General features: G+C 39.2%; 1 protein-coding gene across 1 annotated transcript; it reads right to left on the bottom strand.

Moving 5' to 3' along the window:
- Positions 1-1421: 1421 nt before the first annotated feature.
- LOC135644289 (uncharacterized) lies at positions 1422-16066 on the bottom strand. The gene is made up of 7 exons (XM_065161754.1): positions 16054-16066; positions 15718-15996; positions 4533-4663; positions 4327-4449; positions 3401-3619; positions 1822-1882; positions 1422-1702 (listed from the first exon to the last, which is right to left on the bottom strand). The coding sequence occupies exons 1-7, from the start codon at positions 16064-16066 to the stop codon at positions 1422-1424; spliced, it is 1107 nt and encodes a 368-aa protein (XP_065017826.1).
- Between the last annotated feature and the right edge of the window lie 2297 nt (positions 16067-18363).

Genomic DNA, 18363 nt, shown 5'->3' with positions numbered 1-18363 from the left:
CGGACCTGATCCGATAAATAGGCCATCTAAAACGATGCCAAATGAATCCTTGTATCGTATCAGACGTATCATTCATTAGGTGGCAATCAGATCTAACATATTGGTATTTGATTATTTTAATAGAAGAGAAGGGAAGATTGACGAGACAAAAAGAAAATTACACAAGCGGCTCTTTTTAGGATTTTAATAGCATACAACGATTAAAAGGACGAAGCATCCCATAATGACACGAATCTTAAAGAAATACACCCGTTATTGTTAAAGCCTCTGTGACGCGGATCAAATTCGGTCTTAAACCCGATAAGAGTTGTTAATGGATCCAGATGGACCAATATCCTAATCGGATCTGATTCAGTAAATAGACCATTTAAAACGATGCCAAATTGATCCTTGTATCATATCGGACGTATCCTTGTATCTTATCGGACGTATCATTCGTAGAAGTCATAATCTAGAATATTGACCGTCTTTTCTCCTCTCCGGTCTATAGTCTTTTTGAGATTTGTCTGGAACCAAGATTTTATCGGTGGTGAATGATGAGTGGGGGGAGACCAAAGGTGGTTGGAAGATTAGATTTTGGAGGAATCTTAATGGCATTTTCGCTATAGGATTATGACAACCTTCCTGTAGTCTGACTATATATTATTGCACGCTCTCTCTGGTTCTAATGACACCCCCAAGGATGAAGCTGGAATGTGAACGAGATATCTTTCCGGTTGCTTCTCCCCACAACATCTGAAATCATTTTGAGGTGACATTATAATTTCTTCCCCTCCATCTTTAGCTTTTGTTTTTGGCTCCAACTAAAGTTAAAGCTTTTGTTTGTTTATTCTCTAATAATAGAATCCTCTCTCTCTTTTATTTCTCAAATTGTTGAAGCTGTGGCTCATCATTTCCCTGCAAAATTTGTTGTTTGTTTAGAAGTGATTTTGTTCTCTATTTGCCATCGGAGAAGGCCTAAATTCTATTATTTATTATTGGACAACAATCTGCAGTGACAAAAAAAAAATTCTGCCACTTCCCCAGACAAGCAATACTTCTCCAGATAGAATTCTTCACAGAATTGAATTTCTATGTTCATCTTACTGCTGCTCAGACTGATACAAATAACTGAAGAAGCTACAAATGAGGTCTATGTTATTGCAACTTTTGCGTTTACAACACTTTTATCTTGGTGCAATTTTGAGAATAGCAACTTCGACTTCACCAGCCTCGGCTACATCCTTCTCTGTTCATAATCATATATAGACTGACCACTTGTCACTTCAAACAACTTTTATGTGTATAAATAAGCGTCTAACATGAAACGTTTGATGCTTCTTTTGCTTATTTTGGAGAAATGCTTACAGCAAACTTACCAAGAGGTGCACTTCTTGAGTTCCTCAAAATCTAAATAAACGATGAGGTTACTATAAATGACATCAGAGAATACCAATTTTAACTCCAGATATAAGTGTTAAATAGAGACGAAACAATTGCTTTCCAACTGCTGTCTTGCTCTCTTTCGAGTTAGAAAAACGCTCTCTTGCTGAAGCCAATGCGTCATCACCTCTCGTGTAACGTTCAGTTGATTGATCCACAGCTGCCAATTTATCACCATCATCGTAATCTTTTACAGTAACACCTGATGTTGTTAACTCTAAAGCTTGCTCAGAGTTGTTCTGTGTATTACTAGAAGTCTTGGCTTGGGTATCATCTTTCTCTGTATCCCGAGTATAATCGGTCTGTCCATTCTTCTCAGTAGGGCCATGTTCAGGTACCGCTGAAGTGCCTCTGGGTGGCTTTTTTTCCTTCGTTTTGTGGTATCTTCTGACTGAGCACCAAAAGCTACATTCTCACCGAGCCCAAAGTAAAAATCGCTCAAGTCACTCTTCTTGGTTACCTACGTGAAGCAGTCATGTCGATTACATTAACTGATTAAAGAAAAGAAAATGCAGCTTCATAATGAAATTTAATGACCATGATAACCAACTAAAGAAGTAAAAGCATCCAAGAGAAGTGTGATCACTCCTGAGAAATAATGAAATTGCTAGTCCCATTTAATTGCATCATAAAACAACTTATCACTCAAATACTAGTCAAATTTGAATTGCATCATTGCTGAAAGCAGCCATTTGAATTGGATTCAACATACAATAACTAGAAGCCTTCACTCATAATGGATCTTCTTGCACTATGGTTGATAACATAAAAGAAAATTCACATTAAGTTTCGGAACATTAAACATGCGTATTGTCACCAGAAGGACCAATCTTACTGGCTAAGCGTAAAAAAATTATGGTGCTCCATGTTTCACAATAACATGAGAACCATAATAAGTCTTGTCCTCTCCTAAGTCTTGCCCTAACTGATGTTAAAGACATGAACCATGCTGATCATAAGTTAGCCAGATTGTCAAATCCACTCAAACCCTCAAGACACCTCACTGTGCTTCATAATTGGAAGATTATAGTTTATAAGACTACAAGTGTCACATATCTTAACACGATGTGATCTGATAGCCTATCTGACTAAACTGGGTATGAATCAAACCCCTAACCAAAACTGTCCAAATTCTGATCTGATCAAGGTTTTAAAAATCGAGATGAAGGTCAAGACTGGTAAACAAGAAGAGGATAATAATGCAATAATTGGTTGGGACAATATGGTTGGAGTATTGGACAAAGATGATGATAGGATAAGGTCACAGAAAAATTAAAATCAATACAAAAACCAAAATCAGATAAATTCAATTTTTATGGAAAAAATCAAAATTACCACCAAGTTTATATTAATAGATGACTAAGATGTGAACCTTGGATGCAATACTTTTACCAAGGTCTCATTCCATGTGGCCAACACCAAATAGCATCTAATACTTGATAGCTAATATTACAATTCATCAATTAGCTAATAGATAAATTCAATAATTATGCTCACAAATGCAATACTCCCGAAGGCGAAATATACACTTAATAACTTTCATCACTATAAATCTACAAAAGTTATCGAAAGTATTTCTATCTGATGTTAATACCAAAAGGATTTAAATTTAACAAAAGAAGATGACACAAGTATGTACAACATGACTCCAAATTGGAAGCACATTCAAACAATAAATTGATAAGTTCTAATAAAAGTATTACCATGTTTCATGACCCCGACAAACTCATAGTTTTGGCTTCTCAAAAAAGTCCAGATAAACATACAAAAGGCAATTGCTGATGAGCTTATTCTACAACAATGAAGTGATTTAAAGCTTTTATTCTTCCACCAGAGAAAAACAAAATCAATTGTCGAATACACCACATTTTGTTGAACAGTGGATGTTTTTTATGCACAAAAGGTTGCATAAATCACATTACATATGCAACAAGAAAAATAAAGCAAAGCAGCAAAAAGAAAGATATGAGCCACTTACATCATCTCTTTCTTCACGAATTTGGCGCAGCCTCTCTTCGTCCAACCATTTTTCTTGTTCTGCTATCTTTTTCTTGTAGGCACTGATTACAAACTTTTCCTTATCCACAAAAAGGTGATCATCCTTGCTCCTCCCTTTCAGCAGCTTCCTCTCATATACAATTTCATGATCCCCCTCACGTTGTTTTGCTTTCTCCATAAGTGTTTCTATATACTTTGACTGCAACCAAGATCAAACACAGACATAAAATTTTTAACTTGCATTCTTAATCGTTAAGCACTCAAAAAACAAGGTCGATCCTCTCCCACAATTTAGGTTTAATACAAAAAGGATGCCGCCGAAAAAAACTGCCGAATTAGGATTTTTGAATTCACATCATACTTGAACAAAGCACAATTGAAAATTAAAATGTTAATTATTGTGCCAAAGCAAACATACAAAGTCCACAAAGCTTTACTTTGTATCCTTTTATTGATATGAATTTCAACCAAAATATAATTCAATACTCTTTGTATGAGAGATCGACTAACTTGAAAAAGAAAAAAAAACTGGAAAAGGTATCCCATGTTTATTTCAAGAAAGGAATGGAGAAGATACGATTAATAATCACCGTCACACCTGCCCCACCCTGAACACAAGAGGGAAAACCAATTTCAAAAAGAGTAATAAGGTGAGTTCGTTTTGTAGAGTATCCAACTTTGGGTACATATCTACTGGTTTTCTTCCTCTGAGAAATATTCTTGAAGCCCAATTATCACCGCCATAGTCTTATCTAAAAGATTACTTCTTTCAATTTGATCATTCGAAATGACCATAAAAGAAGAGCATAAAGAGGTCTCACATAAGACCGAAACGCAATTCCATGGGATAATCAGCGTAATCAAAAGGATCATGTTTTCATCCAAACGTAGGCAAAAGTGAAGTACCTTTCTCTCCGTTCGATCTTTAACCTTGGGGTGCGCAATCTTCCCTTTCATCTCGTCGTAAACCCCGTCGTAGTCGAAGACCGAGGGATCCTCTTCCATTGCCTTTTTGTGTTGCTCCTCGATCTACCAAATTCCACCATCAATCAATCAACCCGTAAGTTAATTTACTCATCAATACCTGGAATAAGGAAACGATTTTAAAAAACCTTCCGGAGAGACTTGTTCTTGGACGCCTGCCGTGAGATTTCCCTCTCGATATCATCCTCGTCGTCGTCGCCGTCGAAAGCGAAGGCAGGAGGGGGAGGGCGAGGAGCAGCTGGCTTCGAGGTCTTCTGCGCTAGCGAAAATCGAAGATGGAGTCCGTACTTCTTCAACCCTCTTGCAGAACAAATAAGAAAGTGATGGATCGATCTCCCAATGACGAGCTCCGAGCTCTTAAACAATTAGGGCTCAAGAAAAGCCCTAGTTCGCAGAACGAATCAATCGTCGCAGGGCTCCAATCCGAAGGACTCACTGATTTGGTTGGATCAAAAACCCAAATAGACGCCGAAAACCCATGAATCCCGCGTAGAACCACTCAAGATTCAGTTGGATGGTCCGGGGAAAAGGTCAAAAAGCCCTAAAATTCGACCTCCGATCGTTCCGAGTCCGGTCTCCGATCGAAGCCCCACTAATATCGAATGAACCGAGGAAGGGATTTAGCATACGCCTCGGGAGAGGATAAGTAATCCTAGGCCGACGAGGTGTCATGACAAAACTCTCTTACTCTTTCCGGCCAACGTGTTCAATTACCTGCTTTATAATTGGACAAGTAAAAGTGAGCATCGTGAGTGAGCGAGAACAACTCAACGACCTTCCGGTTTTCCTAGCACAGATACGTATCAAAGAAGGGTGGAAAGCATACACAAAGACTGTTTCATACAACACGTCATGTCAACAACAACAACAAAAGAAAAATCACCTTATTTGGATTTTTTTATAGTCATTTTTGTGTTTCCATGTCATAAAAATCAATTTCTAAATAAAGATAAACTCTATTTAATCTCGGTTGAGTTGATTGGATCATCAATTTTGTTAAGTTGAAATCACTATTTAAAATTTAAAATTTAAATTAATAAATAAATAAATTTAATTTTTATAAATTATATTAATTTTATATCTAAGATGAGTCGAGATATTACAAATTCTACATAATCTAATTATGACCTGATGTATGCGAGGTATAATATTATATCGTGACGAGTCATCTGACTTCGATATAATTAATTATATAATTATTAAAATATTTTGATAAAAAAATATATTATATCATTTAAAATTTTCTAATATGGTAAGAAAAAGCCTTGTAGAAGAGCATATCTAGGTGATTCACATACATTTGCTTAGGCAGAAATGGATCATTAACACCATATATAATAACATAACATAATTCTTCCTCTTTAATCTCACTGACGAAACCATCTTGATTTAGTTTATATTATAAGTCCTCTCATCCAACCAACTCCCAGTTTATATCCAGCAAGCTATAGTAAAATTCAAGATAACCCTTTGTGGATATTATAAAAACAAAATCAAAAGAAAAAGAAAACAAATTGGAATAAGAAATTGATTCGATGAGAAATATTTCCACCTTGTGATACAAGAAGCTGCAATGACCATATAGGATTTCGGATGATGCTAAGGCCATTGACTAATCATGGACTCTCCTGCAAATGCAGGATTAGAATGTTGACTTTTTATGAATAAAACCTACTTCTGTGTCTCCTTTCTCATTATGCAGCATTCAAGCCATGTCTTTGATTTCAGAAGCTGCGTTTATTGTGAATATGTTCATTCTCCGGTTATATTATTCTAGATCCGATAATGTGATGATATTACCAAAAAATAAAATCCCTGAATACCTTTTAATTATATATATATTTATGACAAATATTCATTCTAAATGTTGGTGAAGACCATGGCCTCTGTAGCACCAGCAAATTTGGGTCCAACAAAACCAAAGCTTGCACACATTGCGCTGTCCCATACACGGAGCTCTCAGACCATGCATGTCTTTTAACCATGTCACAGCTCCTTTTACCCAGCCAGATTGGCAGCGCACAGTATGCAGCCTGTTCTTTGACTTCTTTATCAGATGATTCCCCACTTTGTTTCACTTTCTCTGAAACAAGCTGCAGCAATGGAGTCACTGCTTGTACCATAAATTAGATGAGCACAGTTGTTCGGTCGAACAGAGGGGCAGAGACAAGACAAACGAGTTGGATGTCTGTCTGATACTTTTTTGTTGGCCTCTGCTTTATCTCCACCAACACACAAGTAGAACTACTGTTCAGATGAACACTTGGAAAGCCACATCCGTCTAATGCTTCTCCGACCAATCTCTCTCTATATTTGAGGTTCTTTTAATGCTACACAACACCAACAAAATTAGATTTCTGTTCCTATTTCACGATTATTTGGTCAGTTGTGTCACCAGAGTCATCTCCATATATAATTACTGACGAAGAAAGCTGCCTATCGAGATAGGTAGCAGCTGAACAATGAATCCACATAAAGAAGCAGAACTTGCAATGATGATGACACCAGAAACCTCTAGACATTACAGCACAAAATGCACAAGACAATGAATCCAAGCAAAGAACCATGACATACAGTGATGACACTAAAAACCTGTATATATCACCGAAGCATGTGAGCACTGTCGTAGATTGTGGAACTGATAGCCAGTGAATCGACGAACGCGATTGGAGTTGATTCTGCATACTATATGCGATGAAGTCAATGCTGCACATGAGAGCAGACTCGACCTTGTAGAGCGCCACTAACAGTGTCCATTCACTTCTTTCCTTGCATGCATACACACTGTGTCAATTGTCAATGCATGGGAAATTGATTTCCCTCGTCTTAGAATTGTTGATCCTCGATCGAACAGTAGCCCATTACACGACGTGACAACTTGCAGGCATCAGCCACAGGCTGTAGGCTGCTGCACAGCCGCCGTGGACTTGTAACAGTCCACGAAGCTGTGTCTTCACAGTGCGAGCACATGGCGAACCGCTCGCAGGCTTTACAACTGCACCAATAAAAAGGCCGGCGAACGAGTCGGAAGGTTCTCCTCCTCTTCGTATTCACCGCGTTGTTCACCGGTGTCGGTCTCGCATGGTTCGATCAACTCATTGTTCAACCAATGCAATGAAAATCTTTGTCCTCAATAAAAAAAAAAAAAAAAAAATATATATATATATATATATATATATATATATATATATATATATATATATATATATATATATATATATATATATATATATATATATATATATATATATTTGTGACCTTTAACATCACGCATCAGAGTACACTCACGTGTAGTATATACGCGACTTAACCGTGTGTTTCTTTCCTTAAACGGGATTCCGAACCGTCCACCAACCGTGTGGTGTTGTGCTTGTACACTACCGGTTGGATACAATCGTATGGATCAACGTGTTATCGATTCGACTTCGAACTATTCTACTACATTTGGAACCAAATTCCTGCCCGTGAGTTCAAATTTTGTAGATCTCGGCAATGTGGTTGGCCACCCACGTACGACATACATTATCTCATAACATGTTCTCTCCTCTGACATCTCTGTGACTCGGAAGATAAAAGCTGCAGTAGGCCATCATCCTCCCAAAAACTCCATTCCTTGGCTCTCCATCATCTCCATTTCCATCTTGCTCTGAAGGGCAGAGAGAAGACCGTAATCCAGTAATCATATTAGTGATCACAGTGATGCAGGTATGTTGTTATATCTCTGTTGTCGCTCAAATCTATCTTGGTTCAGAGCTTCAGCCCTCTACTACAGCTGCTGCCACTGCTTTTGCTGCTACTGCTCCATTCACGCCTTCTTCGACAATTTACCAAACCTTAGCCATAATTATCCATCATACCAAAAAAGAAATGTCTACCACATCAAATTCTTCTACTCTGTCCGAATAACGTTCTCTTACCCTTTCTTCTGCTATCATCCTGTTGCTTTGTTACCATGTATGTGTCCTTAAGTTGGTCCCAATCCTTTATGGATCTGGGCAATTTAGTTGGCACAAAATAAAACCTCTGGTGAACCCTTACACTAGTTCAGAAAATTGATTCCAGGATCATTGGTTTTATCCTGAATTGATCCAATCAGCTCGAGAAGTTTAGCACAATATGGGAACAACTCATTGACACTTCAGATGTTAATTGTTAGATGGTTTCTTCAATGAACGTGGACGGTGATATTATTTATAAGAGATTCACCTCTCCATATGGCTGCCAAAAATGGAGGAGGAACTCAGTTATTCTTTTTTTAAAGAGAAATAAATAAATAAAACAGGGTTAAGAACACAATAAAAAAACATGCATGTACTACCGATCACCATGTCAACATCAAGGATTTTTGTATATGTCATGGTACACAACGAAGGCAGATTTAGAAAAATATAATCATCTTCAGAAGGCTAGATTTTAGTAATGTCATAAAAAAACTATATTTTAGTAATCTTTAGGCATAAATTTTATATATGACAATAAGTAGCTCCTGATGATCTTTGTCTGATGTTTTCATATATGATACATGATTAGCCAGAGCTAGACTATTAGAGTTTCTTTTCACAAGTAATCAAAGATGAAAATAGAAAGTTAGAAATTTTGGTGAAATTCAAAATTCATAAATTGAACATTTAGGGGATTTTATCTAGAAAATTGAGTAGTTTTTCTTTAACTTTCTGTTGTAGTTTCAAAAGTTGAGGAAAATAACAAGCTTTAAGTATTTTTTATTTTTAATTTTAATTTTTCCCCAAATTTAGGTTCCTGTAATATTTTAATTATTTTTATCTCAAATCTGATGTTTTTATTACACATTGTCCAATTTGACCAACTTAATGCAACACAAATTTTTATATCCTTGAGCATTCAATCCAGTAAAAGACTTTGTTCAAATTTCATGGACCTTTCTAAAAGCTCAAAATCATGCAATAAAATGTTAACTTTCGAGTCTTTGACTCTAATAGTTCCCTCGTGCGTGATTTCAAGTGTTCGTCAAATGTCAAAAGCCGTTTCGCACATAGAAATCCGATTGAACTCATTTTTGTCCAAAGCGAAAAATAAGGCATTCATAGCCTTTTCGTTTAATGAAAAATACTTCTTCTCCAAATCCGACCATTCGTTCATCGGTTTAGAGGGAAGTTGAAAACCGTTTTCAACGATATTCCATAAATCTAAATTCATAGAAATCAAGAAATCTCTCATTCGAGTTTTCCAATAAGTATAGTCCAATCCGCTAAACAACGATGGACGAAAAACTGATAAGCCGTCTTGAAAGCCATAAAGAGCCATTTCTCGTGGGTGTAAATCCGAAATGAGAAAAACCGGGCTCTGATACCAATTGTTAGGATTAAGAGCACTAAGAGGGGGAGGGGGGGGGGGGGGGGGGGGGGGGGGTGAATTAGTGCAGCGGAAATCTTTCAACTATTAAAACTTCGTTCGTTGATAAAAGCGATTTCGGTGTAAAATCCGATTCTAAGATTACTTTAACTTAAGATTAAGCGAGATGACGATAAAGTAAATCTATGAAGGCGGTTTGCAGTTTATGATGGAAATCAGAATGCAAGCGCAAACTGAAATATGACGTTCGTACGATAAAACTGGTTTACGTCTAAATGTCGATTCTGAAAATACTGAACTTTGAGATACGTTTTGTAAATGCGCAGAAGGCAGTTTGCAGTTATAATTGAAATTAAAACGTAAACGTAAACTGAAATATGATGATCGTACGAAAAAGCTGATTTATGTCTAAACGCAGATCCGGAAAGCTCTGAACTTAGAAACTCGTTCGTAAAAGCGTAGAAGGCAGTAAGCTATTGAGGAGGTTTGCAGTAAAGATAAAATGCTCAAAGTAAATAATGCAAACCGAGATTTAGAGTGGTTCAGTCAATCTTGACCTACTCCACTTTTGGCTTCCTCCACCGACGAGGTCATCGACGTCAACTAGAGGCCTTCCTTCAATAGGTGAAGGCCAACCACCCTTTTACAGTTTCAGTCCTTTTGACGGGCTTAGGAGACAACCCTTACATAAATTTTCTCTCCTCTCTTTACAACTCAGAAAATGGAAGAACAGATGGAGGAGAACTTTTGGCCTTTACAATAATTTTGAGCTCTAAGAATCACAGAGAAAGATCAAGATTTCGAGTGTAAGTTCTTACTCTTTCAGTGTTGAATGAGTGGGGTATTTATAAGCCCCAACCCAGTTCAAATTTGGAGCTCAAAACTGTCAATTCCCGGAATTCCGGGATCAGGCGGTTGCACCTCCTGACTGGGGGGGTTGCATCGCCTGGCAGAGCTCGAAGACTGAGCCTCTGGGCGGTGCCACCTCTGTCAGGGGCAGTTGCACCTCTCTGCCAGAGCTCGAAGACCGAGCTCAGGCGGTTGCACCTCCTGACTGAGGCGGTTGCACCGCCTGGCAGAGCTCGAAGACTGAGCTCAGGCAGTGCCACCTCCTGTCAGGAGAGGTTGCACCGCCCAGTCTCGCTTGGAGACTGAGCCCAGGCGGTGCCACCTCCTGGCTGGGGCAGTTGCACCGCCCAGTCTCGCTGGGAGACTTAGCCCAAGCGGTGCCACCTCCTGGCTTGGGCGGTTGCACCTCTCACAGCAATCAGGGTCCGAATGGGTTGATCCATTCGGCCCAATTTGGGTTTTTTAGGGGCCCAATTGCCCCAAGATTAAGTTAATGGGATCACCTCCCATTTCCAACTTAATCATTATGCTAACTACGATAATTCCTAAGACAATTTCTGCAGCTTGCTCCGGTGCGTCAATCGCTACTTCCGGCGAACTTCCGTCGATCATCCGATGAACCCTCGGTGATGCTCCTGCGGACTTCCAGCAAACTCCTGGACTTGCGACGATCCACTTGGCGAGTTCCGACGAGCTTCTTTGGCAAGCTTATGGACTTCTCGGATTTGTTCCCACAGAACCTCCGACGACTGTCCGAACTTCCGTCGAACTCTCGAACTCCCAACGTGATCATTGTCTTGACTCCGGCGCAACTCCTGCTGCATGTCTTACTTTCATCGTAGTTAATCCTGCACATGTAAACAAAAGCTTCGATCGAGACAATTAATCCTAAGCAATTAACCAAGTTGTCTGGCATGTCATTGGTCCCTCGACGCTTCGTCCGATTCTTCGACGCATCGTCCTTTCCTGCGGCCTATTGCCCAATCGGTCAGTTGACTCCGCAACTCCAATATCCTTGGCACAATACCCGCTCTTCTTGGTCCGATGCCCGAGTCCACGGCCCGAAGCCTTCTGTCGATACGTCGACCGATCCACCGGCCCGACGTCCAATCTTCTGACATGTTCCTCCGGCACAACATGATTTTCCTGCTTTAATTGTCTCATCCCGATCGAAGCATCCTGCGTCACTCAAAACGCAGATTAAATCATAAACATATATCAAGTAGTTTCATCATCAAAATATGAGATTCAACAAGACCCCTTTATGCCCTTCTTTCATGGTCCTTTCGAATGATAAAAAAAATATACTCATTATTGTTCAAGCCTTTGTCACGTGGATCGGATTCGGTCTTAAATGCTAAATAGAGACGAAACAACTGCTTTCCAACTATTGTCTTGCTCTCTTTCGAGTTAGAAAACGCTCTCTTGCTGAAGCCAATGCGTCATCACCTCTCGTGTAACGTTCAGTTGATTGATCCACAGCTGCCAATTTATCACCATCATCGTAATCTTTTATAGTAACATCTGATGTTGTTAACTCTGCAGCTTGCTCAGAGTTATTCTGTGTATGACTAGAAGTCTTGGCTTGAGTATCATCTTTCTCTGTATCGCGAGTATAATCTGTCTGTGCATTATTCTAAGTAGGGCCATGTTCAGGTGCCGCTGAAGTGCCTCCGGGTGGCTTTTGTTCCTTTCGTTTTGTGGCATCTTCTGACTGAGCACCAAAAGCTACATTCTCACCGAGCCCAAAGTAAAAATCGCAAGTCACTCTTCTTGGTTACCTACATGAAGCAGTCATGTCGGTTACATTAACTGATTAAAGAAAAGAAATGGCCGCTGCATAATGAAATTTAATGACCATGATAACCAACTAAAAACGTAAAAGCATCGAAGAGAAGTGTGATCACTCCTGAGAAATAATGAAATTGCTAGTCCCACTTAATTGCATCATAAAACAACATATCACTTAAATACTAGTCAAATTTGAATTGCATCATTGCTGAAAGCAACCATTTGAATTCGATTCGACATACAATAACTAGAAGCCTTCACTCGTAATGGATCTTCTTGCACTATGGTTGATAACATTAAAGAAAATTCACATTGCACGCGTCCAAGAACAAGTCTCTCTAGAAGGTTTCTTTAAATGGTTTCCATATTCCTGGTATTGATGAGTAAATGAACTTCCGGGTTGGTTGATTGATGGTGGAATTTGATAGATCGAGGAGCAGCACAAAAAGGCAATGGAAGAGGATCCCTCGGTCTTTGACTACGACGGGGTTTACGACAAGATGAAGGGGAAGATTGCGCACCCCAAGGTTCAGGATCGAACGGAGAGAAATGTACTTCACTTTTGCCTACGTTTGGATGAAAACATGATCCTTCTGATTATGCTGATGATCGTACGAAATTACGTTTCGGTCTTATGTGAGACCCTTTTATGCCCTTCTTTCATGGTCATTTCGAATGAACAAATTGAAAGAAGTGATCTTTTAGATGAGAGTATGGCCGTGATAATTAGGCTCCAAGAAGATTTCTAAGAGGAAGAAAACCAGTAGATATGTACCCAAAGTCGGATTCGATTGCCTCTTATTCGAGGCAAAAATTAGGGTACCTTCTTTTTGTCCGAGAAGGGGAGGAAGAAGAGTCGGTGAGCGCGAGGGATGAAGAAGTATGGACTTCAGCTTCGATTTCCGCCGACGCAGAAGACCTCGAAGCCAGCTCCTCCTCGCCCTCCCCCTCCGACCTTCGCTTTCGGCGGCGGCGACGACGAGGATGACATCGAGAGGGAAATCTCACGGCAGGCATCCAATAACAAGTCTCTCCAGAAGGTTTCTTGAAATGGTTTCCTTATTCCTGGTATTGATGAGTAAATGAACTTGCGGATTGGTTGATTGATGGTGGAATTTGGTAGATCGAGGAGCAGCACAAAAAGGCAATGGAAGAGGATCCCTCGGTCTTCGACTACGACGAGGTTTACGACGAGATGAAGGTGAAGAATGCGTGCCCCAAGGTTCAGGATCGAACGGAGAGAAAGGTACTTCACTTTTGCCTATGTTTGGATGAAAACATTAACCTTTTGATTAAGCTGATGATCGCATGGAATTACATTTCGATAATATGGGAGACCCCTTTATGTCATTCTTTCATGGTTATTTAGAATGATCAAAAGAAATACACCCGTTATTGTTAAAACCTCTGTCACGCGGATCGGATTCGATCTTAAACTCGAAAAGAGTTGTTAATAGATCTAGATGGACCAATATCCTAATCGGACCTAATCCGCTAAATAGACCATCTAAAACGATGCCAAATGGATCTTTGTATAGTATCAGACGTATCATTCATTAGGTGGCAATCGGATCTGACATATTGGTATTTGGTTATTTTAATAGAAGGGAAGGGAAGATTAACGAGACAAAAAGAATATTACACAAGTGGCTCTTTTTAGAATTTTGATAGCATACAATGTTTAAAAGGATGAAGCATCCCACACACGAATCATAAAGAAATACACCCGTTATTGTTAAAGCCTCTGTCACGCGGATCGAATTCGATCTGAAACCCGATAAGAGTTGTTAATGGATCCAGATGGACCAATATCCTAATCGGATCTAAACCGGTAAATAGACCATTTAAAACGATGTCAAATGGATCCTTGAATCGTATCGGACATATCATTCATTAGGTGGCAATCGGATCTGACATATTGGTATTTGATTATTTTAATAGAAGAGCAGGGAAGATTGACGAGACAAAAAGAAAATTACATAAACAGCTCCTTTTAGAATTTTAATAGCATACAACGATTAAAAGGACGAAGCATCCCACACTGACACGAATCTAAAAGAAATACACCCATTATTGTTAAAGCCTCTGTCACACGGATCAAATTCGGTCTTAAACCCGATAAGAGTTGTTAATGGATCCAGATGGACCAATATCCTAATCGGATCTGTTTGGTAAATAGACCATTTAAAACGATGCCAAATGGATCCTTGCATCGTATCGGACGTATCATTCGTAGAAGTCCTAATCTAGAATATTGACCGTCTTTTTTCCTCTCCGGTCTATAGTCTTTTTGAGATTTGTTTGGAACCAAGATTTTTTCGGTGGTGAATGATGAGTGGGGGGAGACCAACGGTGGTTGGAAGATTAGATTTTGGAGGAATCTTAATGACATTTTCGCTATAGGATTATGACAACCTTCCTGTAGTCTGACTATATATTATTGCACGCTCTATCTGGTTCTAATGATACCCCCAAGGATGAAGCTGGAATGTGAACGAGATATCTTTCCCGTTGCTTCTCCCCACAACATCTGAAATCATGTTGAGGTGACATTATAATTTCTTCCCCTCCATCTTTAGCTTTTGTTTTTGGCTCCAACTAAAGTTAAAGCTTTTGTTTGTTTATTCCCTAATAATAGAATCCTCTCTCTTTTTTATTTCTCCAATTGTTGAAGCGATGGCTCATCATTTCCCTGCAAAATTTGGTGTCTGTTTAGAAGTGGTTTTGTTCTCTGTTTGCCATTAGAGAAGGCCTAAATTCTATTATTTATTATTGGACAACAATCTGCAGTGACAAAAAAAAAATTCTGCCACTTCCCCAGACAAGCAATACTTCTCCTGATAGAATTCTTCTCAGAATTGAACTTCTATGTTCATCTTACTGCTGCTCAGACTGATACAAATAACTGAAGAAGCTACAAATGAGGTCTATGTTATTGCAACTTTTGCGTTTACATCACTTTTATCTTGGTGCAATTTTGATAATAACAACTTCGACTTCACTTGCCTCGGGTGCATCCTCCTTTGTTCATAATCATATATAGACTGACCACTGTCACTTCAAACAACTTTTATGTGTATAAATAAGCGTCTAACATGAAACGTTTGATGCTTCTTTTGCTTATTTTGGAGAAATGCTTACAGCAAACTTACCAAGAGGTGCACTTCTTGAGTTCCTCAAAAACTAAATAACCGATGAGGTTACTATAAATGGCATTAGAGAATACCAATTTTAACTCCAGATATAAGTGCTAAATAGAGACGAAACAACTGCTTTCCAACTATTGTCTTGCTCTCTTTCGAGTTAGAAAACGCTCTCTTGCTGAAGCCAATGCGTCATCACCTCTCGTGTAACGTTCAGTTGATTGATCCACAGCTGCCAATTTATCACCATCATCGTAATCTTTTATAGTAACATCTGATGTTGTTAACTCTGCAGCTTGCTCAGAGTTATTCTGTGTATGACTAGAAGTCTTGGCTTGAGTATCATCTTTCTCTGTATCGCGAGTATAATCTGTCTGTGCATTATTCTCAGTAGGGCCATGTTCAGGTGCCGCTGAAATGCCTCCGGGTGGCTTTTGTTCCTTTCGTTTTGTGGCATCTTCTGACTGAGCACCAAAAGCTACATTCTCACCGAGCCCAAAGTAAAAATCGCAAGTCACTCTTCTTGGTTACCTACATGAAGCAGTCATGTCGGTTACATTAACTGATTAAAGAAAAGAAATGGCCGCTGCATAATGAAATTTAATGACCATGATAACCAACTAAAAACGTAAAAGCATCGAAGAGAAGTGTGATCACTCCTGAGAAATAATGAAATTGCTAGTCCCACTTAATTGCATCATAAAACAACATATCACTTAAATACTAGTCAAATTTGAATTGCATCATTGCTGAAAGCAACCATTTGAATTCGATTCGACATACAATAACTAGAAGCCTTCACTCGTAATGGATCTTCTTGCACTATGGTTGATAACATTAAAGAAAATTCACATTGCACGCGTCCAAGAACAAGTCTCTCTAGAAGGTTTCTTTAAATGGTTTCCATATTCCTGGTATTGATGAGTAAATGAACTTCCGGGTTGGTTGATTGATGGTGGAATTTGATAGATCGAGGAGTAGCACAAAAAGGCAATGGAAGAGGATCCCTCGGTCTTTGACTACGACGGGGTTTACGACAAGATGAAGGGGAAGATTGCGCACCCCAAGGTTCAGGATCGAACGGAGAGAAATGTACTTCACTTTTGCCTACGTTTGGATGAAAACATGATCCTTCTGATTATGCTGATGATCGTACGAAATTACGTTTCGGTCTTATGTGAGACCCTTTTATGCCCTTCTTTCATGGTCATTTCGAATGAACAAATTGAAAGAAGTGATCTTTTAGATCAGAGTATGGCCGTGATAATTAGGCTCTAAGAAGATTTCTAAGAGGAAGAAAACCAGTAGATATGTACCCAAAGTCGGATTCGATTGCCTCTTATTCGAGGCAAAAATTAGGGTACCTTCTTTTTGTCCGAGAAGGGGAGGAAGAAGAGTCGGTGAGCGCGAGGGATGAAGAAGTATGGACTTCAGCTTCGATTTCCGCCGACGCAGAAGACCTCGAAGCCAGCTCCTCCTCGCCCTCCCCCTCCGACCTTCGCTTTCGGCGGCGGCGACGACGAGGATGACATCGAGAGGGAAATCTCACGGCAGGCATCCAATAACAAGTCTCTCCAGAAGGTTTCTTGAAATGGTTTCCTTATTCCTGGTATTGATGAGTAAATGAACTTGCGGATTGGTTGATTGATGGTGGAATTTGGTAGATCGAGGAGCAGCACAAAAAGGCAATGGAAGAGGATCCCTCGGTCTTCGACTACGACGAGGTTTACGACGAGATGAAGGTGAAGAATGCGTGCCCCAAGGTTCAGGATCGAACGGAGAGAAAGGTACTTCACTTTTGCCTATGTTTGGATGAAAACATTAACCTTTTGATTAAGCTGATGATCGCATGGAATTACATTTCGATAATATGGGAGACCCCTTTATGCCATTCTTTCATGGTTATTTAGAATGATCAAAAGAAATACACCCGTTATTGTTAAAACCTCTGTCACGCGGATCGGATTCGATCTTAAACTCGAAAAGAGTTGTTAATAGATCTAGATGGACCAATATCCTAATCGGACCTAATCCGCTAAATAGACCATCTAAAACGATGCCAAATGGATCTTTGTATAGTATCAGACGTATCATTCATTAGGTGGCAATCGGATCTGACATATTGGTATTTGGTTATTTTAATAGAAGGGAAGGGAAGATTAACGAGACAAAAAGAATATTACACAAGTGGCTCTTTTTAGAATTTTGATAGCATACAATGTTTAAAAGGATGAAGCATCCCACACACGAATCATAAAGAAATACACCCGTTATTGTTAAAGCCTCTGTCACGCGGATCGAATTCGATCTGAAACCCGATAAGAGTTGTTAATGGATCCAGATGGACCAATATCCTAATCGGATCTAAACCGGTAAATAGACCATTTAAAACGATGTCAAATGGATCCTTGAATCGTATCGGACATATCATTCATTAGGTGGCAATCGGATCTGACATATTGGTATTTGATTATTTTAATAGAAGAGCAGGGAAGATTGACGAGACAAAAAGAAAATTACATAAACAGCTCCTTTTAGAATTTTAATAGCATACAACGATTAAAAGGACGAAGCATCCCACACTGACACGAATCTAAAAGAAATACACCCATTATTGTTAAAGCCTCTGTCACACGGATCAAATTCGGTCTTAAACCCGATAAGAGTTGTTAATGGATCCAGATGGACCAATATCCTAATCGGATCTGTTAGGTAAATAGACCATTTAAAACGATGCCAAATGGATCCTTGCATCGTATCGGACGTATCATTCGTAGAAGTCCTAATCTAGAATATTGACCGTCTTTTTTCCTCTCCGGTCTATAGTCTTTTTGAGATTTGTTTG

Source organism: Musa acuminata, chromosome BXJ3-8, assembly GCF_036884655.1.
Source record: "Musa acuminata AAA Group cultivar baxijiao chromosome BXJ3-8, Cavendish_Baxijiao_AAA, whole genome shotgun sequence".
Lineage (NCBI taxonomy): Eukaryota > Viridiplantae > Streptophyta > Magnoliopsida > Zingiberales > Musaceae > Musa > Musa acuminata.
This window is presented reverse-complemented; position numbering and strand designations above follow the sequence as displayed.

What these genes read in the sequence shown, in the direction of transcription:
- LOC135644289 (XM_065161754.1), bottom strand. An exon ending in AACTGAACGTTACACGAGAG is followed by an intron (nt 4,664 to 15,717) that starts GTGATGACGCAT and finishes GATTTTCGCTAG; the next exon opens with CGCAGAAGACCTCGAAGCCA. An exon ending in AGAACAAGTCTCTCCGGAAG is followed by an intron (nt 4,450 to 4,532) that starts GTTTTTTAAAAT and finishes GGAATTTGGTAG; the next exon opens with ATCGAGGAGCAACACAAAAA.